The 24,123-nt window shown below is 39.9% G+C and overlaps 3 protein-coding genes across 4 annotated transcripts; 2 read left to right on the plus strand and 1 right to left on the minus strand.

Annotated features, from left to right (window-relative positions):
- Positions 1–600: 600 nt before the first annotated feature.
- On the minus strand, positions 601–7,867 carry sh3bgrl2 (SH3 domain binding glutamate-rich protein like 2). The gene is made up of 4 exons (XM_020091481.2): positions 7,600–7,867; positions 4,155–4,340; positions 3,529–3,609; positions 601–2,487 (listed from the first exon to the last, which is right to left on the minus strand). The coding sequence occupies exons 1-4, from the start codon at positions 7,642–7,644 to the stop codon at positions 2,473–2,475; spliced, it is 327 nt and encodes a 108-aa protein (XP_019947040.1). The 5' UTR covers positions 7,645–7,867; the 3' UTR covers positions 601–2,472.
- Positions 7,868–10,108: 2,241 nt separating this feature from the next.
- lca5 (lebercilin LCA5) lies at positions 10,109–16,737 on the plus strand. 2 transcript variants are annotated; one of them, XM_020091510.2, is made up of 10 exons: positions 10,109–10,248; positions 10,898–10,985; positions 12,064–12,458; positions 12,604–12,845; positions 12,967–13,272; positions 13,558–13,695; positions 13,816–13,912; positions 14,099–14,235; positions 14,335–14,500; positions 14,583–16,737. In XM_020091510.2, the coding sequence occupies exons 2-10, from the start codon at positions 10,981–10,983 to the stop codon at positions 15,497–15,499; spliced, it is 2,403 nt and encodes an 800-aa protein (XP_019947069.2). In that variant the 5' UTR covers positions 10,109–10,248; positions 10,898–10,980; the 3' UTR covers positions 15,500–16,737. The 2 variants fall into 2 exon arrangements, with proteins under 2 accessions (XP_019947069.2, XP_019947070.2); XM_020091511.2 differs by lacking the exon at positions 10,109–10,248 and adding an exon at positions 10,445–10,550.
- Positions 16,738–20,288: 3,551 nt separating this feature from the next.
- On the plus strand, positions 20,289–22,792 carry fam167ab (family with sequence similarity 167 member Ab). Its single transcript, XM_020091691.2, has 2 exons — positions 20,289–20,787; positions 22,388–22,792. The coding sequence occupies exons 1-2, from the start codon at positions 20,431–20,433 to the stop codon at positions 22,649–22,651; spliced, it is 621 nt and encodes a 206-aa protein (XP_019947250.2). The 5' UTR covers positions 20,289–20,430; the 3' UTR covers positions 22,652–22,792.
- The last annotated feature ends 1,331 nt before the right edge of the window (positions 22,793–24,123 follow it).

Consider the following 24,123-nt stretch of genomic DNA (forward strand, 5'->3'; position numbering starts at 1 on the left):
ATGCTAATTGGAACTTACATATCCAATTTTTCCAGCTTTACAGTTCAGTCAGACAGAAAACCCACAATTTCTTATTAATAACAGCTCTAACACTGAGAAGAGCCATGGCAGAACAGAGCACTGAGGTTTGGAGAGGACAGTGGGCTAAACACATATTGATGTCTGAGTAAATGATTACAGACACAAAGATAGGCACGATTGTCTGATGGGAAATGACTTTACACCACAGGGCAAGGGGGCAGGACGATCATGTCGCAAACAAGAAAACTGGCTCACATGTTGCTGTTGTGTGTTTTGAATTGCGGCAGTAATTTTCCCATCGTAGTGATAAGTAACGTCACCACAGCTAGATTTATCGTGCTGTTGTTGACATCATATCAATTGTCATGAAGTCAGACGTCTGCAGTGAGCTAATGTTCTAAATGAACATAAACACATGCGGTGCTCTCACACAGAATTTAACATGACACACGATCTCCGCCTCTTAGATCGTCAGGTTGTAGTTTTTACTTGCAGCAGTTTAGATGGACTAATCAATTATGCAAAGAAATAACACTATGTAAACAATTAGACACATAAAAAAACACTGAGGCAAAAAAATACTCAAAAGTACTTTAATTGGCTTTGTTGTGCAAAATAACCACACAGTGAGGTGTCAGTGAGTGTGATGCTCTCATGAAACTAAAACAAAATGCCACAGTTAACCACAACAGTCACAGACAGAGGTGTAACAGATGTTAATATCTCACAAAAACTTTGCAAGAAATTCAAGTCATGATCTAACAATAGTAAAAATAGGAATGCTGTCAGTATCCACGGCAACAATGTGATGTCCTGTTTGAATTGAAACTATTAAAAGGGTGAGGGCGTATCCTTCTTTTTTTCAGATGGCACAACATTCAGGAGAAATGGTTTGTGAGGGTGGAGATAACGCTTCGTGTTGACATTAAAGAAAGACACAGCATGCAAACAACAGGGCTGCAGGAAGGAGGACGATGTTTGCTCATATTTTTGCAACTATTTACTCAGACATTGGAAATATATGGAGTGAGAAGTGGAGGCACAGAAAAGGGCAGCAGAGGCTGGGAGCTTTGTCACTCATTGACCTCGAAGCGACAACAATCTCTTAGATCCTCTGTGGCAACACTTGGAGTAATCTATTACTCTCGGTCTATTGTTGTTTTGATTAGAGTCTGAAGCTGCCAATTTTTTTTATTGTTATCAACAAATACCACAACAAGTGCTGTCTGCCTTTGTCATAGCCTGATGTGGATTATTTCTCTGTGCCACTGTTTTCAGAAACACAGTCAGTGGGCCGCACTGTTGCTCTGAGTGACATGTTCCTTCATTATTATAAACCTGGGAACTGCTGTGTGTTTTGCTGTTTCCCTGTTTTAGCCATGTTTGCTAAAAAAAATGATGATCAGCTATTTTTAATTAACTCTATGTTTCAAAACTGTTTTTAAAGATTTACATTTTGCAGACATAGGGAAAAACATGCTGACCTTGTGCTTCAAAACGTTGACAAAGATTTCTCAAAAAAGCGCATCAACAGAAAACAAAAATGCAAAAGCCACAACACAACTGGTTGAGTTTCTGTTGTGTGGCTATTGCAGTTGTGTTGTGGCTTTTGTGGTTGTGTTGTGGCTTCTGCATATGTGGGATGTCTCTGACCACCCTACTTTAGTCAAGGTGGCAGTGGAATGATAAAAAAAAGAAGTTGTGTGTTTATTTGATGACAGTAACTACACACTCAACATAGACGCTGGCAACGATACGATGTATAATCAGAATAAGAGGATGGTCTCTTCTGCTTTGTGTTAAGCTGCAGTGTCACTGTCACCTCTGGGGAGGCATCCTCATACACACACACACACACACACACACACACACACACACACACACACACACACACAGATATAATTGGTCGACCTCGGGTTGTTTCAGGTTGCGTGAAGTGCTACCTCTCAGCTCCCCCTCACTTAACACAGCCTTCATTAACAGCTGCTGATACAGACCACAACACACACACACATACTAAGGCATGCACACACAATACAGGTGTGTATTCAGGTGGCTTGTGCTGCACTACTGCACCTGATAATTGAAGCACTGATGCATTGTCGTGTAGTCTGCACCGAATTCATGCTACTGCATTTTACTATCACAGTGCGTTAAAGACGAGTAGGAAACACAAGCTGCTTCCATCATAAGGTGACTCTTCTTCCAAGATAAAGTGGCCTCTTGGGAGTCAGACACGTCTCTGGGACTTCACTGATGGTGGAATGTTGCTTAAACTGTTTTTTTAAAGTCAGTAGGGAAAAGCCCTCAAGGGGGTGGTGAGGTTTGGCAAAAAGCTGGCATCTAATCAGGAGGATCACTGTTGGAGGACGTGATGCAACACAGGGAGCGAAACGGTTCGTGTCCTAATCTTTGAAGGTCACTGGGACGTGGCACCACCTGCAGTTTGATCTATGACTCCGAATCCTGGACAAATTGAGGGGGAAAAAATAGAACAACAGTTAAAATCGAATTACAGTATCTGCATTTCATGAAATGTGTCCTCAAAAATTCTTTAAGACTATGACTATGATATAGCAAGATCAGAGCATCCCTGCTAAACATCAGGAACATGCTGACTAGACTACATGCTGCTGGTTTACACATAATTGTATCTTCTCTAACTGAATTATCTAATGGACCTCAAGAAGAAAGAGAGCAGGAAAAGGATATGGCTGTTGGAAAATCGAATAAACACTCCTGGAAGCTCCTTCACTGTTGTGACAGTTGTATTTTTCCAAAAGCAACAATGTAGTTCCAGCTCTAACATGAAAGTGAAAGATACATTTGGGTCTTCTAAAGTGCAGACTTTCAAGAATGGCCTGCCTCGGCCAATTTAGGCTTTGTTTACGTTGTAAACAAACAAGTTGTATTTGTGTGCACCTATTTGCATCAAGGATGACAAGGATCCAAGATGAGGTGGCAATAAGATCAGTTTTCCCAGTCAGGAACTAAGTTTTCCCATTATTTGGACACCACATGAATGCACAGTAAGCTCCCTGAGCATGGAGACTTGATGGAGACTTTTTGCCAGCTACTGGCCCAGCATGCTCGTTTGAGTGTTTGTAGTCATTTTGAGTTGTTATCTAGACACTAATATTTTTGAAAAAGCATTTTTTCACAAAAAAATACCCACAATAGAGTAACAGCCTTATTTTTATTCCTGGATTTTCTGAGATTGTGCAGGAAGTATGATCAAGAGGATTTTTTTCTCATGATATTTGTTAAACAGACGGATATGAGGAGACAAAGCTGCTGAATCTAGATATAATGACTTCTCCTTTTCTCACAGCAACAACCTGAGTCATCAATCAAACGCTTAGTTCAAAAGCATCTTGCGGGATCTGGAGCTGCTGACCCAGCATCATGGAGAGATGGTGGCAGTGTTGATTGAGGAAGTTGGGTGGATGTATGACTCACAGCACAGTGGCAGTTTGTGTGCGTTTTTGTGTATGCACGTTCACTCACTTTCACTGAGGGTTTGGAACTGAGGCCAAGGAATGAAACCACAGTGTTGTTCTCCTTCGCTTGGAAGAAGTCTTCATAGTCCTGAGGGAGGAGGAAGAAAAAAAAGTCTGTTGAGTGTTATATAATCTCTACAATTTGAATGGTGGACGTAAACATGCTAAATGCTCCATATGCTCCCACTGTTGCTTTGCATATAATTCAGTGACCATGACATTGCAGAGTAATGGTGGATTACCTTGGCCAGTGAGAGCAACGGCAGGCAGAGCGGATAATCTGCCTCGTCCATGAAACTGGATTACGACGGGATTACAGAGAAGTGTGCAATCCCAGTAGAGGACAGAAACTGGCAACCTCCGACTGATCGAACTCATTCACCAGCATATAGATAGTTTAGCTTTGTGCTAACTTCAAATGGTGTGACCCATTTTCTGGCATTATTTTTCAAAATTTAACCATCATCTATGTAAAGTTATGACATTGGAAATGCACTTAATGTGTTTTTAATCCATGGGTATGATATATATATAAAATGCATTTTAGCGTGGGACCATAAAAACTGTAAAAGGGTCCGTTAAAAATCACAACACTATTATAAACATTATCAACCCATACCCCGCCCATCATACCCCGCAATAGTAGTCATCATTGAAGATCTGAGGAGGGAGCGGGTTGCCTTTCTCTGGCTGCTTGTCCCGGGGAATGTTGCGGTACATCCAGAGTCTTTGCTCCTCCAGCATTGTGATGTCTATTCCCTGGAAGCTGATACGATTGGCCTCCAGGAAACCAACAATGGCCTGCTGATGCTTTTTTACCTGGGACGGTCCAAAGGGGAATGAAAGGAGAAGGACGGAGTACAGCAGGGGAGGGATGGTGAAGAAAATGAGGGAGGGGATAAAGAGGTACATTTGATAGAATTGAGAGGAATGACAAAGCCAGCGGCAGCAAACAGACAAAACCCATATTTAAGAGTCAACTTTCCCAGCTAAGGTCTATGAGATGGATGTAACAGCTCCCAGCTGTAGTGCTGTCCTGATGTACTCTGGGACAACATGGTTCTGTGTGTGTGTGTGTGTGTGTGTGTGTGTGTGTGTGTGTGTGTGTGTGTGTGTGCGTGCGTGCGTGCGTGTGTGTGTGTGTGTAATATTGAGTTACAGTGTTTATGAATTCTGCGGAAAAACAATCCAAGGATAATTTTAGAAAGGCAGAGGATCTCCCACGCTAAATCCACAGTTCAAATGTCGTGAAGCTGCACAGTGTGTCTTTCTGTTCTTTGAACTTAATGCACAAGTCGCCTGGATGCAGAGGAAAACAATACATATTACTTTTATTTGATGTTCTTTTTCATTCACATCTACCTTGTATGTGAATACATATATATATATATATATATATATTTTTTTTTTTTTTTTTTAAGGGATCAAGGGCAACATGTTACACAGAGGGGACAATTACATGTCCAACATCTGTCACATATAATTGCATATATTTAGAAACTCATTTTTTGTACAAGTACATTGTGTACTTCAAAGAGATTGGATCCATTCCTGTTACAGTGTGACTCAATATAAACAAATACTTTTATTTTGTAGTGTATAATCCAGTATCCTGAAAACTGTTTGGTGCAAATGTTTTCTTTGATGTATGAGATTTTAAAAAATACAGAATTATGTCTTTCCTATGTGTTTAGGATTTATATAGATGTGCCTGTGTGCCCTTAAGTTTACGGATCCTGATCACCCCCAGTGGAGCCATTGTTCTACCTTTAAGACAATAAGGGACTGTTCTAGACAGACAGTTATGGACACACACACCCAGACAAGTTTGTTGTGTCTCTCAAACAGTGAATCTCTGTGTGTGTGGCCTTCAAACGGCTTCATCTTGTGGCTCACAAGTAAAGTTAATAATTTATTGCAAGAATACTGAGTGTCTTTGAAGAGAAAAATGTCTGTCAGATGGTAAAACTTTATAAGGAACCATTTGTTTACAGTGAGTGTATACTGTATGAACATTGCTGGTGATCACCTGGGTCTTCCTCTGAGCTGAAAGGCTGCATGGGTCTAAATAATGAAACAGGTGCCCCCAGTGAATGTGTGTTTGGGTGTGTGTATCGAGGGAATTGTACAGATTGTTGTGTGTATGCACCCCTTGGAATTAAAGACAAACACACACTCAAATTACAGTATGGGAGTAGATTATTTGAGGGCCCTTTCCGAAATGCAGGGATTAGCTTTAGGTTGAGAGAGAACATAATCCTTTAGTCACAGGCAGAAAGAGACAGACAGCAAGGGAGGACTTGTGATAATCAATATCAAATAAACCAAAATGGATCAATTCCACCTGCAGAGAACAATAATGCTGACATTTTACCATTTAAGCATGTGGCTGTGTTTAATCATAAGCATTAACCTGACATTTGAAATTAGGACAAGGGGATTTACAAAATGTAAAATCTGATGAGGCTGAACCCAACACACATCTATTGAGGAGTGGGGGATAACCTAATTTGCACTTCTATTCATTCTGTGTTGATCATTTCCGCCCTACTAATCCGCCTGTTGTAAATATGTGTACTGTTCATTTTATGGGGACACTTTTGTCCTTCAATTGTTGATGCTTTTCCCACGAGTCTCTTTTTCCTCTCATATATCTTGCATTTTGTTTTCCACATTCCCTTTCATTTTATTCAACTGTATTATCCTCCATCTCTACATCCCACACAGTGAAGGGTTTTACTTTCTCCACACACACACACACACACACACACACACACACACACACACACACACCCATCAGTTTAAATCTAGGCAGGGATCCGGCCTCACCACTCTTCTTGATTCAATCTATTGTAACTCAATTCACAGTGAATTACATTCACATGAGCTCAACACTCACATAACTGACCCAAATGGTGAAGCTCTTCAAGCGTGTATGAATGTGTGTGTGTGTATTTTTGTGTGTGTGTGTGTGTGTCATACAGAGAGATTGTGTGTGTCTATGTTTTAAATGTATGTGTCATAGGTTTAAAAATAACTCCTTTGTAAATGTTCAGAGATTGTGCTGCCCTCTTCCAACAGGATGATAAAATAAATATATTACTCATTTGTCCCATTACCTAAGACTCTGAGCATCCGAGTGTGAGTGTTGTTTGATGATTTTCTGCTCAAACTCAGTATCAGCTGGACTTTCCCTGTGGAATGTGGAGGTTGTTCTGCACTGCAACAATGGAGCTGAAGGATTGTTTTACTTCATCAATGAAACTGTTACTTGTTAATTCTATGAAATGTCAGAAGGAGCTTTTTTTCTTTCGACCAATGATCCAAATCCACAAACATATTTAATTCATAAAATAAAAACAGTGAAAATCACCTGATCCACACATATGGGAAGCTGAAACCAAAAAATGTTCCCATGTCAGATTCATGTAAACGTCGACACACTTCTTCCTAAGTTTCCTCACTTACATCAAGACAAGCTTAAAATATAACATATTCACAACATTTTAATTGATCGAATCGTTTTTTGATAGTTACTATAGATACTGACGCTAATCAGTCTTATGTGTTGAGATTTAAACTTGCTGCATTACTCAGAGGTTGAACAAGTTGACTGAACATCCTCAAAGGTTGACCCACTGTTATTTAACAAATGCAAGACTAAATTGGAATTGAGTCCTCTTTCTGCTCCTGATGATAGTCCCAGTGTAAAAGTAAACACTAAATACAGTAACACTTCAAAAACTATATGTGCCTCAGGGTTTTCTTACTCTAATACACAATAAAACACAAATACATGTTTCAAATGTTTATGCATCTGACAGTTGTGATTTTTGTTTCACATCCTGGAGGAGTGTAAAGTACTAAGAGTACTCACACCAAACACTGTATTTTGCTCTGCATATATTGGAGAAAGAAGTTTTACAAGGATTTACTATTTGCTCCTGCATTTTTAAAGCCAATGCAGGTGAGGTGGCTGCAACACGAGCTGGATTATTAAACACAATCCTGTTTTTGAAATGCAAATGCAACAGGCTGAAGGAACACACGCATCTGAGTGGTTGCATCGAGCACTCACCGCCACAGAGCCACTCGAGGACGCGATGTAAACCTTGATGACCATTTTAATCCTGAATATATGTCATGCAGTTCCACAGCAATCTGACCGCAGGCAGCGACCTCCGTGTATTCCCTGGATTGAAGCTGGAGACTTTGAGAGAAGAGCCTGTGCATCAGATGAGAGGAAACACGCGTCTGCAACAGTTACACTGAATTATGATCGCGTAAAACAAGGCGCTCAGCTGCTGCAGCTCCAGACTGACGCTCACTGCACACACACACACACACACACACACACACACACACACACACACACACACACACACACACACACACACACACACACACACGCAAGCCTGGACTTCCGCTCGCTACGTTTCACAATAATAAACAACGTGCTGTCAACATGGCACTTCATTGTTCACATTCGAAAGCTTAGTCATGCAAATAATCAACAAATAGCTCGAGTCCAATTTTGATTTATTGTTTTAAAACATAAATTATATTAGCGTGCTTTTATTGTGAAAATAAGAAAGTGTATTATTACTGCCTAAAATATTTACTTGACACAGGTAAACTTTTAGGTGGGCGCACTAAGGTGAGCAGGGAAATGTAGTTCTTCTGTAGTTTCTGTCAGATCACGTTGTTTCCAGTTGAATTCAATTTTTATTTGCAGCAAATCTCAGGAATTGAGAATTTATGCATTTGTTTGTGGTGTTGATTGTTTTGGAGAATTTTCAAATTTAACATAAATTATTGCATAATTGTATAAACAAAAATCTGTCAATGTGATCCAGTGAGTGTTGATTGCTGTGCACATTTTGGTACAGATTTGGATCCAGATGGAGATTAAAATGCAGATTAAAATATTGACCTAATTTAGATGATATGCAGCAATGATGGAGGTCATGGTACAGATTGTGTTTAAATTTTGTCCATATCATCAATAGGTCCCACAAACCAAGGCCTGTACACATTTCTGTTGTAATCAAATACAGCATTAAGAACGTATTGAAAAGTATGAATTTCTTATCTAAACAAACATGTTGTCTGTATGCCAAAACCATAAAAAGTCCTTTTTTTCTCCTTTTACTTTCAGTAAGAGAAATGACATGTATGTATTTGTCTGGGTCATTCGTTTAAGAAACAACAGCACATTCCAATATGCGTTGCACAGCAGAAGTAAGAGACCATATCGTCACTAACAAATAAGTGAGTAAATGTCTCATAACATTAAACTTGAACACTAATCATTTTCTGGTGGGTCAGTTGGTAGCATAGTATTCCATTAATTTTCCACATATACATTTAAATCAAACTACAATATGTTAGACACGGCTAATTGTGAAACATTTTAAACCAAGTACACTGTAAAAAATTACAACTATTGATAAACATTCAAATTGATACAACTCAGAATCATTTTCATCTTTGATTTTGATTGTTTTCTTGTTTTATTTGATTGCCCATTTGTGTAAAGCACTGATAATAATAATAATAATAATAATAATAATAATAATAATAATAATAATAACTGCTATTTAGGATGACTTATTTTCAACAATGGAAACATAGAGAAGTGTTTGAAATTTTGTGCAGCCAAACTTGGACGTAAAGAAATTTGGAAATTCTTTGAATATTTGTCAAAAACAAGCAGGGTTTACTAGACAAGCAATGTTAACAGTAAAGTGCACCGAACTAGTTCAATCCAAAGGACTGAGCTCTTCAAATCAAGAATCAAAAATCACTGTTGTGGCTCCTTAAAACGAATAACCCCCTTCTCTGTCCTCTAGAGGGCACTATTGTCCTTTCTGCTGTATTATGTCTCCTACACTTTCATTTGGACCTCTTTATATGCAGCCTATGATTTGGACCTGAAAAACATCTTGGAGCTTAAATTATGTTTATCATCAGAACCATAGCAACAGAACTTATATGTTCAATAAAATAACACTTGTTGTTGTGTTGTTCAAACATGGGATGTGGGCGTCTACCCCTTTTTCTGAGAAATGCACTAGAAAAGAGAGAGAGAGTGACATAAATGAACCCACCCACAGATATTTATGAGCAGCCTTTCATTGGACATGTAGGTTTAGCTGAAGTACCTAGATAAACATGCATCCACCATGCCTCCTGCCCTATTACTAAATAATATTATTAATAATAATAATAATAATAGTAAAATACACTACATGATAACTTTATAGTATCTATATTATTAGAATGTATTAGGCCTGTATATTGAAGTGTTGTATTGTACATATATATATATATATATATATATATATGTAAATAATAATGATATATATACTACATAATAACTTGATAGTATCTATAATATTATTAGAATGTATTAGGTCTATATATGGAATTGATTTACTGTACTTATACATATATATGTAAGTAATAATGATATTATAGATACTACATGATAACTTTAGGTATGTATAATAGTATTAGAAAGTATTAGTTCTATATATAGAAGCTGTGAATGTGGACCGCATTATAGCGCCCCTCTGGGGGTGTAGTGTAACTGCAGGGAGTACTGCGGTTGCCATGGTACGGCGTCAGTCGCTGGACTGAATCAAAGCTACAGACGTGGAGCGCAAACAGACCAACAGGTTTCTGACCCACAGACTTCCTCCTGTTTCCCGGTGGATGTTTACAGGTCGGTGCGTTTTTAAAATGACAGCCACGAGCGTTCTCCTCCAAACGAGCGGAGACGTCTCCGCTTCTTATGTAACCGCAGCAGCGCTCGCTAAAGTCCATGCTAGTTAGCGTGCTAACAATCGAAGCTATGTAGCTAACATTAGCCAGGGGAGGCTAAAGTTGACCGGAAACCAGCAAACGCTAGAAATGTTTATTTGAACGTGAACGCGTTAACGTCGTTCAGCATGTCCTGAACCGTGAAGCTACAACCCACCCCACCTGTTGATGCTAGCTTTGTTGTTGCCATGCTTGTGATATCAGGTAGCTCACCTAGCACCGTTAGCTTTGTGGAGATACTTAACTGATGATGTTTGCTAACACTGACATGCTCCTGCAATCCTCTCCCAAAGTTTATTTTTTCTGTTTTGTTTACATGCATCTGATCGTGCTGTATATGAGTAACGGGCCCGATGCTGCCTTCAGGTGCTGTTGTGTTGATGCTCTTATTTGACAGGCAGTCAACAATGGCACAGCACCTGTCAACAGCACACGGCCTTCTTTAATCCAATCTGTCCGTGTCAGAGAGAGCCGGTCAAGTATAGCTGCCACTTCCGCTGAGGTAAGCCTCTGGTAACAAGCAGCTGTTTGTGCATTTGTTTTCGCCGCAGAGAGACTGAGAGGAGCCAACAGAACAGCAGCCTGGAGACGATCAAATATGGTTTAGAAGACAGAGGCGACTGGGGTGTGATGTATGTGGTGAGTTTCAACATCTATCATCCTTTTCTTCAGCTTCTGCTAGAGTTCCTAATGAGAATAAGATAAAAGTACTCATGATCTAATCATCAGTAGTGAGTTTTTATCATCTAAACTCAATTCGTCAATTCAATTAAATTCAAATCACAGATAATTTAAGAGAATATTAATATTTATCAAAATCTGAATGAATGATCTTTCTGAAGTATAGTGTGTGTATATATTCCCTGTGATTATACATTGGGTTTAAGAAATAGGTTTGTTTTCAGGTGTGCAACCTTTCTGCCCTACTTGAGTTATAATGATGCTCTTGTCCATTTATGGTGATCCTGATGATGTGTGGGGTAGATGTTGCCATAGCTACTTGTCCATCAAGTGATTCTATTATTGTAGAGTTGATGAAGGAGATAGATTAATGGATGACCTTTATGTACAGTTAACACAAACACTATGGAGAATACTCTCTCCCCAGTATAGGGTTAAATAATACATTTATTCTTTAAAATGAATGAGGTTATTTGATATCTTACATTAAAAAGAGACAATGTTTTTAGTGGCGATAAAATGTATATTTCAAATTTTTTTGAATTTTTTTGAATTTCCTTCGGGATTAATAAAGTATCTATCTATCTATCTATGTAGCACAGCTAACTGTAATGACAATCTGGCTGTTTAATAAGTCACCATGCAGACAGGGGCAGGCTGGTATTGCTTTCGTAGCAACGGTTGTGTGGAATAGTGATATAATACATCATTCAGCCTCATGGAAAATTCCACCTCATTTGTATTGTTGCTTAGTGACCAGGACACACAGTGAAGACAACCTGAGAGAAACCTACGGGCCGAACTTCTTATTCCAGTTAAAGAGGAATTTTGAGGATTTTCAGTTTAGTTATAAATGCTATATCATGTCATGTCACCAGTCAATTTTTTATTTAAATCATGTAAGGTGTAACACTTGCAAAAGTAGGCATTTGTTACTGTTAACTTGTAAGTCAGAAAATCCTAATATGACTCAATGTCTGATTTGTTTCTTTCCCACTTTTTGTGTTTAATTTGAACACTGCATTTTCCCTCAAAGTGACAACATGGAGCCTGATAATGCCACTGACCAATATGAAAACAACCAGCAAGGAAGTCGCCAGTCCCACCGGAGTAGAAGTAAAGATTCCCGAGCATCATCCATCCAAAAACACAAAAGCAAATTCAAGGACAAGATCCAGGATAAGGATGAAAAAGATTCCTGTGCTGACGGTAGATCGAAAACTAGAACCTGGCGTTCAGATCCTGATCGGGACCAGGTATCAGATGGTGAGGGTCGGAGAAGTAGTGGGTCCTTTTACTCAGAGGACTATGAGAATGAGTCTCCTTCAGAGCGTTCGCTCTCACCTCATTCCCAATCCCGGACGCCATCCCCTACTCCTCAAAAAGGGGTGCGTGCAAAGAGGATTTCTGTCAGCCCCCTCTACAAACCAGGTGTGTAAAGTGAGCAAGTGATCAAGTATGGATAACCAATAAATGAAACTTGAATGTATGTATGTATGAATCAGGACGTTTATTAGCAGTTTCTACTGCTTTACTTTTATATAATTTCTCCATCATGTGTATTTCTGTCTCATAGGTGGATTGGGGCGTAAGGGTATGTCCCGTCCACAGCGTTTAGGTCGCCAACCCCTGACGCAGCAGCATCGGAGGGGAGTGCGATCACAAAGCAACGAGTCCACAACTCCAAAAGACCTGGATCTTGTGACCAAGAGGATGCTTTCGGCCCGCCTGCTAAAGATCAATGAATTGCGCAACGCGCTTTCTGAGCTGCAGCAGCGCACTGATGAGCTGCAGAAAGAAAACCGAATTCTCAGACAGGTAGGCCTTATTCTCTAGTTTGGTTGGGATTGAGTGTATGAGACTCGGAATGGTATTTGGGTTTATTTCTTCAACATCTGTTGCATCCCAAGATCAAAATGTCTTCTTTTCTATTCTGCAGCTGCAGTTTCGTCAAGAGAAAGCCCTGCAGCGTTATGATGACACAGAAAGCGAGATTTCCCAGTTGTTGTCACGCCACTCCAACGAGACCCACGTGCTGCGCGAACGAGTCAGACGCACTCAAGAGCGTGAACGCGCGGCTGAGCGGAGGCTGAAAGACAGCGAGGAGCAGCTGCAGAGAAGTCAGGCGACCATCATCCGGCTAAAGAAGCTGGTCGACCAGCGAGAGTTAGGAGCCAGGGACGAGCTGAGCCGCAAGCTGGAGGAAGAAAAGACAAGAGCCCAGGAGGCAGATCGCAAGATTAAGGTAAATGTAAAACCTGGTTATTTGTTGATATTCAATTCATAGAAATTTTCTATGAATTAAAGATTTTTCTTTGATATTCAATTTGTGAATAAGTTATGCACTTTATTGACTGTTGACACAAAAACAACAACAATAATTTACAGTTAATAACTTCTTATAAAGCAGCTGTGATAGAATTTAGAAAACAACCAATCATTTTTAATTTCTGAATACGAGCTCTCCCATGTCTTCTTGAGATGCAATTCAGAGTTTTGACAGATTTTTCGAATCTGTGTGTATTTGAAGGAGCTGGAGCGCAGCATGGAGCTGAGCAACAGCAGTTACCAGAGGCAGTTGGCTGCAGAGAGGAAGAAGACCATCAGTGCCCAGGAGGAGATCAGGACCCTGCAGGAGGAGCTGGAAAGACTGACCAATAAACTTAAGGTGCATATACACAGAAATGCACTTTAAATAATAGCTGAAACAAAATGTTTTATGATTGTGCATTAAAAGCGGGATGGCCCATGTATGAAATTTACATTTGGTTTATTTATTTCTTATCAGGAGAAGGAGAGAGAGCTAGACACCAAGAACATTTATGCCAACCGCATGATGAAATCCTCACGTGGAACAGATGCTGACAGCTGCACAAAGCGGAAAGGTAACACTTGAAAATGAAGACCATTTCAAAGATTTTGTGTTGTTGTGCATTTTCATACATATGGACATTTGTATGTGATCTTCAGTTTGCTAATTGTTATTCTGTTTTTGGTGCTGGTTGGTTGTTCGGTGCTTATGAACAGCAATGTTTACCCTGATATATATTCTGCTTTTATTTCACATATAGTCCCCAGCAGGAACAGCAGCAAGGCAGTGCAGACTGAAGACAGGGTGTCCAGTCTGGGTTTCCCCACACCTCCCCCCGCCATCACTGATGTCAATGATTACAGTGAGCAGGGACCTGATGAATACCTATCACTCAAGGCAGAGTGTCTCCTCCTCACCTTTCTCACCATCCACATTTCATCTTTTGATGCAGCACACAGTCTGTCATTCACCTGTGGTAACTCTTTCTGTCAACAGGAGCTTGGTGGAGTGGACAGACAGGCGAAGACTGAAGACAGGAATCAAAACTGGGAACGACAGAAGATGAGTGACAAGGAAAAGGAAAGAGACAGGGAGAAAGACAAGCAGCAACTCAACCAGAAGATGAATGTGCATGAAGAGAAGGCGGCGAGATTAAGAGACGGTAAAGACAAGATACACACAGAACATGTACTTATTGTATGAAAATAACTTAAATGTAAATTCAAAACCATCTGTGTTCACAGGCGGTGAGAAAGAATCTGAGGAAGACAGAAAGAAGACAAGTTCACTGTTGAACCTGAGGGAGAATGAGAACAACAGGAAGCGTGGTCATGTCCAGGAGGAGGTGGAGAGGTGGAATCAGGAGTCTCTGGGCAATCAGCAAGCAGCAGAGGAAGCACGTCAGAAAAAAGAGCAGCTGCTGGCCAAGATGCGCGATATAGATCGTCAAAACCAGGGTGGCCAGGACTCCATGTTTGCTGAGTCGAGTCTTTCGGAGTCCAACAAAAGTTCCAGTGACCATTCTTCTCCTCGTGCTCCTGAGCACAGGAACCACAACTCGTCGATTTTCAGCCTCACGGCACCAGAGGAGTTGGCCAGTTTGGGCGCTGGTGATGGAAGTGGAGTAGGTGGAAGGAGAATTGCAGGTATAGAGGGTGGAGCAGCGACAACAGGGGTAGGGAGGAGAGCACTACGCTCTCAAATCTCCAATGACAATTTGGCGTTCGGAAGCTACGCACCTTCTTTCGGGCTCTCAACTTCCCGCGGATCTTTTGGTTTCCCTCCACCTCCATCCAGAGAGGACAGGGACTCTGCTTTAGAGGCAATAGGTGTTTTTAGTCTCAGAGGGGTGGAGACAGAAAAAGAGGACACAGAAAAAGGGACAGGCAAGGATAGAAAGTCCAGTCTCATGCAGCAGCTATTTGGAGCAATAGCCACACCCGCTGGTGACAGTGTGAGCTCCTCCAATAAAATGGGGGTCCTCAGTAGTCCTCCAACTACCAATGGGGTACATTCAAGAAGGGACAAACTGCACAGCTTCAACTCAGGGTCTTCCACTCCTCCTGCATCCTCTTTCAGCATCCTACATGTGGCCGATAGCAGACCTGCCATCCGTGCCATTCCCTCATTCGATGACGACATAGAGGAACTGACTTTATGAAAGTCATTTCGCCGGGTGGTAGTCAGTCACACAGTCGGCCGTCACGTCTGTCAGCCACACGTAGAAACGACACGGGGTGAAATTAAATAAGTACCATTATCAACAAAAAAACAAACATAGAAGGGAAGAAACTGCAAAGTATAAAAAGTACTATATGACTTTATAAATTATAATATATTTCAGCTTTTTATTTGTCTTAAAATTGTCATTATGTAGGAAATATGTAACTGAAAGTGGTGATACAGAAAATGTGTTTTCATTATAGTTTTCAGACTTTTCTTTTATTTGTTAAACAATTTGAAGACGTGTTTCACTAGCTTTAGTTCAGATTTCCTGGCAGTTTATCTGAGAAACACAAAGTCAGCAGAGCCACACAGACACACAGACACACAGACACACACACACACACACACACACGATCCCTGCATCTTGTCCAATAAACACAAAGACCAAACACAAGAATTACAGACTCTGAAACTGGATAAAAATCGTCTCAATACGTTTCACATTTCAGCGCTTTGCCATATTTTGTTGTGCTCATATGTAATTAGAGATTTATTTATTTTTTGTGTGTACCTTTCTTTGACAAAATGTATTCCATGAACTTTTGGTCCTCTCTGAGACACAGTAATATACCATCAAGGGATATGACAATCATACTATATGTAGACTTCTTTCTGAAAATCTGACATTCACACAAAATGGGCTATTTTTGGAACTTCCCGCAAGTTTATCTCTGTTAATAGAATTATTTCATTGATATTGCTTTCTTTTGGCCTATTTATAGGAGTGCCACTAAAAAAAACTGTTACATTTTGAATACCCTTAATTCCTGGTATCTTCCAAGGTCTCATGTCCCCTGCACTGATGACTCTGTTTGCATGGGTACACTGAGCCAACAATCAGGACAAATACAAACCACCAAGAGAAGCTACCATGCTCTATTTATATATCTGTTTATTTAGTATATAATGTTGTATTTATAAAATGAAGAGTCAACGTGTAAAATGTGTATTTTATTCAGATTTCTCAGTTTTGACACAGTTTTGAGGAGCAGTTTTGTTATATAGTCATTTTCATGTAACCAATGAAAACTTTGTCCGTCACTTTTCGTATTCTGAATTTTTCATGTTTTCTACTTTCTGTCCAGTGGTATTAAATGTTTTAAATAACACGAAGTTCTTAAAATGTGTTGTATTGTTGTATGAATGAAAATAAATGATGGTTAAAAAGGGAAACTGCTTCCTGCTGCTTGTCAGACTGTGGTGGCGCACTTGCAGTGATATTCATGAGTCTTCATAGAGATTCCTGGGGCGTCTCCAAGCAACCACGACCTGACGCAAGCTCCATCTCCGCCCCTCCTCCCTCCTCCTCCTGCTCAAAAACAAGTGGACCGTGGAGCAGCACAGCCTGGGTTAGTCAGACTTAGAGCTGGAGATGATCTGCACTCATCCAGGGAGGCTGAGCACATGTTTCCACTGAGAGACTCTTCACAAGGTAAATGAGCCTTTACGCAGTTTGTGTTCCGTCTATTTCACATGGTGCAGGTTAGTTTTCTCACCTTGCAGCAGGAAAACCAGAGGAGGCTGAAGTGAATGTGCACTGTATGCTGAAGTATCACCACCCAATTTAAATGAGTAAATTCAGTCAAATTAAATAAGTAATTTTTTTACGAGTATGTGAGTATATTAAAAAGGACCAAATGTGCTGCATGAAATTATCCATTAATAAATAAACTTGGTCACAACTTTATGATGGGTAACTGTTATTATGAAAATATATAAAATGTGTCTTTTATTGCAGTTTTTTTGTTGTTATGACACAAGCATGGGTTATGTATATGACTTATTATTTATATAGGTTTAAATATAACTTTACATAATCACATGGACGATTTATATATTAAATTAACTATTTATATAGCACTTTTCAAAACAAAGTTACAAAGTTCTGTACATAAAACAGCAAAACAATGAAAGACAGGAGAAAAAATAACAGTGAATAAAAACAACAGGGACAATTTTTAATTTAGACTGAAAACTAACTCATCATTATAAAATCACACAAAATTTATCTTTATTGCAGTTTTATTGTTTGCACACAAATATATTTATATATATATATGTATATATATACAACATATATCAACATATACTATCTCCTGATCCACTGCTGTTCCATCAAAAATGAGCACACTTACAATTTCTGGTTGTGTTATACTAATAAAGTTTAAGAAATCAAATGAAGATAGAAAGAATTACGTTACCTGACACTTCTAGATACTGTATCATAGATAGGTCTGGTTTATGTTTTTTAATTTAAATTCATCCCTTCTTCTCTACAATCAGAAAAAAGTACCTGTTGATACAGATAGCCAACATGTTTTCTTCTCTCCCTCCCTCTGTTGTGGTTGGTTCAGCCCGTAAAGGTGGTACGCTGTGAACTAAACACTGTGTTATTAAGTTTCTGTTGCCATAATGCAGGAATCCAATATGCCACAGTAATTTGGTGTTTATATCTGTATGAATAGCTTTTGTGTTAATGTAGGCCATTCATCTCTTTGAGCTATAACCTCTGATCCTGCCAATGATTTCCATAGATAATGCTGATATTCTCTAATGTCTCTAAAGCCCCTGCAGATTGAAACTCAGCACTTCTGAATGGGAGTGTCTCACACACAGGGTTATGTTATAGATTGTAGAGATACACAAACCAGATGCTGATCCGTTACTCTGCATTCATGTTTGTTATGCAGAGCACCAGGCTTCCCAAGCTCTTTGGCCAGACGAGGTTGTTTGGTGATTTTTATTTCCAACACGGCAAAAATAAATGTTATTGGTGCAGCACCTCTGCAACTGGATGTTCAATCTCTGCAGCTTTGAAACCAGTGTGTGGTTGATGCTCTAAGATTTGCATGCCAGCTTTTAGATATTTGGATAATGGGGATACATTTTCTTTTTCCTCCTTCAGTGTTTCTACTTGTCCCACGCTGCATTTGATATTCAGGAAGCAAATTTTTGCTCTGCTTGATGAAGATTTCCTGCTGGTCTATTCAAAGCAGTTGGGTTCAAGCAGCCACTTTTGAATAGACCTTAAACCCTTTATTCCTTCATAACTGTGACCATAAATCATGATGTAATATTTGCTTACACACACTTTCCCCACCTTTTTAATCCTCTGAGCCCTGCTGTTCCATTTTTTCACAATTCAAATGACTTCCTTGCTGTACATGTATGATCTATACCGACTCTTTAAAAATGCATAGGGCATGGATTTTCCTTCTCGGTGTCCTGTAACAATGTGGTCTCTCACTGAGGATCCATCCCTGCGCGTTCATAAGTCAGCTACTCTGCACATTCAGAGGTCTATTTTGATTTTACCTTGCAAAAACAGCCAAAGCCTATCATTACATACAAGGGCAATGACTTCACTGCTGCTCTGCTGTACCCATTATGGAATAAGTGAGCACTAACCACTTATTGAGTGTTTGAGTTTGTAAGGAGAAGCTTGGCAGAGGGGCTGCTCTGTTGGCCTGTAAGTGTGTGTTTGCTCGATCATTTAAAAGGCTGCATTAAAGATTTAGCGCAGCTCCTTGTAAAACTGTAATGTCACATAACTTTTAAGCCGTGCTATAGCAGCCAGCCTTTTCTTTATGGTTTTTAAGTTAATGTTTTATAGCTACTTGACGGATTGCCTTGAAATTTTGCACAAACGTTCATTTCTTCTTATAGTACTGATTGGAGAGACGATTTGGTCATCCACTGACTTTGACAGGTCAAAATTTCCCTCTGTCCATTTCTTTTGTTCATGACGATTCATGCAAACCCATATGATAGTCCCATGATTAGCCTCAGGTAGCTTGTGTCCAGTGCTTATAAGATAAGCATGTTAACACGCTAAACAAAGATGGAGTATACACTAAACATTATACCTGCACATCATCTGCATGCGTTATCAATATTGATCTTGATCATGTGTTTTTGTCAAAATCCTAGACCGTATATAAAGATGGACGACACGTCTCCACTTCCTTCCACTATCCAGAAATAAAACCAAAATATCTCAGAGCACTGCCATGTATTTGGAGCCAGAGACTGCTGAGTAGCAATCGGGGGATGGAGCCAGAGTTGTGAGCTCCCGTCAATACGCGCTCCATCGATCACTAATCAGTCTCATCTGTCAATCATTCCGTTTCACCCGTTTTTAAAGCTTCACATAACTATTTAAAATCCACCTTAGCAGAAAGATTTGCACTTCACTGTGATAATAACTACCTAGAATGACAGAAACCATCTCTGAGAAAACTTTATTTGAGGTGTCCTCTGACTTTATTTTGGTCCATGTCCCATACTCTAACATGGATGAGGCAAGGTTTATGATCCAGATAGAGTTTGGCTTGACTTTTTGGGGAGCAGTCATGTCGTCCATCTTTACAGTCTATGGTCCAAAATAGTAAAGGTAACTAAGTTCTGAGCTTAGAGAACAGAACTACCGGCCATCGTGTCCCACTGCCTGTCGTTTTTCACATAAGGTTGGTTCAGGCAATAAGCCCTGAGGACAGGATTTGGAAAATTGCTGATTCATTGACAGTGCCTGTGTTGTAGCTATGGAAACGGAGATGTGTTACCTCAGAGTGCTGCCCCTTTAATGTTCGACACGTGCAAAGCCTGATGCTCATCGTTTGAAGATGGTCAGTGGTATCGTCAGCAAATGTTTCCTAACTTGTTTCCTCTCTTCTCTGCAGCTCCTAATATTATCAGCCTCTGAAACACCAATGGATCTGCCGAAAATCCTTTGAAGAACAAAAAGCAGAGAAAGTAAAAGCAGGAAGGATAGAAACTTTTTTTTTTCTTTTGTCAGATGAAAGCTAGATATTTTCATTTTCTTAATTTGACAAATTTTTAAAGAAACTTTTATTTGGCACATTTACGATGGACGTCTCCACGCCACCTCAGATCACGGTGGCTGGGGTTGGTGTCCCGGAATGTGGGGAAGATGAGGAGCAGCCAACAGACGATCATCTCATGACCCTGAAGGCCTTGACGGAGAAGCTGAGACTGGAGACCAGGAGACCTTCGTACTTGGAGTGGAAAGCCCGGCTGGAGGTGGACAGATTCAAAGAGTCAGGAACCAGGAAGAGCCAGATTCTGAAGGAACCTGAAGGGAAACTAGGTGCACCCAAGGAGGGTGCGGTGAACCCTGACGTGATTCAGTGCAAGCTGCCTTCGGGTGTTCTGAAAGGATTTGGGAATATTGACGAGGCTCTCAGTTGGCTCAGGAGAGAACTGGTGAGACATTCCTTTGCATAAACAACACACATGCGCACACACGTACATATGAATACATTTCTTTGCATGTTGAAGACAGTATGGTGGTCAAGAGCATTAATGGAAAACATAACCACAACAGAAGTGAGTGAGAATGAATGTTGACCATGAAATGAGCAGAGCTATTTCCCACAGTCAAGTGAGCTGCCGTTGAAAACCTGAACTAATCAGTCGCTGCTTAAAATGAGATGCTTTTCTATTTGAGGTGTTACGGTGTCTGTGATGGGAGCATCCAAAAAGGAAGAAGGCACCATACACTGTGGCAAGTAACTCATCATGGTCAACATCCATTCTCGCTCACTTCTGTTGTGGTTGTGTTTCCGTTGAGTGGCATTTGAATCCACGTTGTGGCATTCGTGTTTTCCATTAATGCACCTTTGTGAGACATCCTGTCCAACATATCGCTGAGATTCTATTATTAAGATGTATGTTACAGGCCAGAGAAGAACCTGCGCTAACGTCCTGCTACTTAACTAATTAGACTTCCACAATCCACACAATTTCCAATTACTCCCCAGAAGAGCCCCATTCAAATGTGTGAAAGAGATTGATTGGGTCTCAGGCAGCAGCATCAGATGTTTCTTACACAAGTTTCTGCAAGTCTAATCATTTTACTCTGCTCAATTAGTCTGCACAGTGGCCCATGCTTCAGAAGCTTGGACCGAGCACGCAAAGAGGCACTGGCAGAGGAAGCCGACTCATATTCACACAGTGTATGGCCGCAAACATTCTGCACAAAGACACTGGACAAGAGAGATGATTGTAATCATCTAAAATTTCTGCACATACACAGTGAAGGAAGAGAAAAAACTGAGAGGATGTTGTTTCTGGATTCCCCACTGTGAGATTTCTTTTTAGATTTTGTCAGACAATAAGGACAGAGGGCAAGGACCTCCAGGGAATCTAAAAAATGTTTGGATCGTGTTTAATGTGTTGTTGGAAAATTACCAATAATTAGAAATTAATAATAAAAAAAGTTGTACATTAATTTGTGAACATTAAATTATGACCCCAAAAAATACCAATGTACACTGACTTGCACAAATAAAAAATAGGCACTACTTATCTTTTACCCACTTAACTAAAAAACGAGTTTTGAGATTGAGTATGAATCTAGAGCAGAAAAACAGGTAACATGGCTCTGTCTAAAGTTTAGAATAAAAATCTGCTTTGATAATAAAAGTTATACAAATTAGTCAATCAACTAGTTGTTACAGCTCTAGAGATGTTGGTGTTCACAGAGCAAGTTTAGTTGTTTCCTATGCTAAGCTAAGCTAACTAGCTGTAGTTTCCAAATATTTTTTGTTAATTATCAAACATCACAACAAATGTTTAAATCTTAAAAATATTAACTTGACAAAAATCTTGTAATAAGATTAAGATCTTGTTCACCTGTTATGTGACCGAATTATTAAGATCAAACCTATTTCCATGACAACTGAGCACATGAAATAATATTTTCATTTAATCATTCTAGCTAGTTTATTGACCAATCAAAGGGGGTTTGATTATGTGTTTCAGTCATTGTGCCCCCGTCCTCTCTGTCTGTTTTCTTCTGCAGACTGACATGCGTTTGCAGGACCAGCAGCTGGCGAGGCAGCTCATGCGGCTCCGCAACGATATCAACAAGCTGAAGATCGAGCAGACGTGCCACCTGCACCGTAGGATGCTCAATGACGCCACCTTCGGCCTGGAGGAGCAGGACGAGCTGTCCGACCTGCTGTTCGAGTGCCCGGTGACCCCGGGCCTGGGCCTCTCGGCCCCGCTGAGACTCATCGGCGTCACGAAGATGAACATTAATTCTCGCCGGTTCTCGCTCTGCTAGTGGCTCCTGAACACAAAACTCAATACTAGTCCGCCATGTTTGATAGTAGTGAAACTCTTAATGCAGGGCTTGATCGCATTTTTGTGGGGGTGAAGCCAGTTCTTTTAAATCAAAGAGATTTAGGGATAGAGTTTGACTTTAGTTAGTACTTATAAGTTTATGGCTCTAAGCTACACGGCAGCTATATACAGCAACCTCTCTGTTTTAAAACCTTTTGGCCAGCGTGACTTTAAATACAATACCTGCAGCTTTTAAACTACATCTCAAGCTTGTTCCAGTCCGTTTTTAAGCCTTATCAGTCTTACTGTTACCTGTTACTTTATATATTTCTCCATTTTTAACCATATGTTTCCTGCATATAAACTTTTATATGGTGCTTTCATTGAGTATCATTTGTCCCGGATCTTAATCTAAATGTTTTGTGCTTTTAAAAAGATGCCTTTTTATGGATTCACAATATACCATATATATATAATGCAGCATTAAGTAGTACCAATTATTTAGGGAGCTGCATAATTGTACAGAATGAAGGAAATCATATGTTCTTTATAATGATTATGATGACTAAAAAATTGCACAATAGCAACTGCAGTCATGATGGTTTCCAGTCGTAATAAATAAGGATGTCTTGCAAAATCCTGAGCTTTGCCTTTTTAATAGTTAAACTCCAGCCAGAAAGTAATAATCTATGTTGGTATTTACTGTATAATTGGATATAACATCGGACATGTGCTAATTTTCATAACAAGGACATGGGGGGGGGGGGGGGCCTTGCATTTGAAATGTAAGCACATGAGAATCGAGTCAGCCGTTGTCACGCACAGACCGAGCACTAGGAAAATGAGTTTCAGGGTTTGAGATGCTCCTCCTGATCTGCTGTAATACAATCTGATCAGAGCTCTACACGTTTTCAACAACAGTACAGACAGAACAGATAAGTCTTACATCAACCTCTGATATTATGATTATGATGCCGATGTGTGTATCGGCATCGTGGTATTCCAACATCAGTGTTCTCTACCAACACGACACGCTGGCCTCTGTCTCAGTTTGCTTTGTTCTGTTGACTTGATCTTGCGTTAATAATCCTATAATCTAATGGAACAAACTGTACCTTTAAACCGGTTTTGGACAAACATGATACCCTGAGTGGGTCGTTGTTAGTGCTAATTTGTTTGTACAACTGTACAGGAAATAAATAATCCATCCAAGACAGTGGATATGTTCTGCTTTTAATTCTATCAATGGATCTTTGTGTTTCGTAGGATAAATCTGTTATCAGAACACTATGTGCTAAAGTGCTCACTGAACTATGGAAAGAACCTTGAGTTACTAATGAGCTTCTTCATGGCTTTGAGGGGTTTTGACAAAATGTCTGAACGGATTATCTTTGTCATTCTGCTCCTAAAATTTTGTTTTAGTTTCCTCTGGCATGGCAGAAACATTACTCACACATATCCAGGAATATTTTG

The sequence above is a fragment of the Paralichthys olivaceus genome, chromosome 19, assembly GCF_024713975.1.
Source record: "Paralichthys olivaceus isolate ysfri-2021 chromosome 19, ASM2471397v2, whole genome shotgun sequence".
NCBI lineage: Eukaryota > Metazoa > Chordata > Actinopteri > Pleuronectiformes > Paralichthyidae > Paralichthys > Paralichthys olivaceus.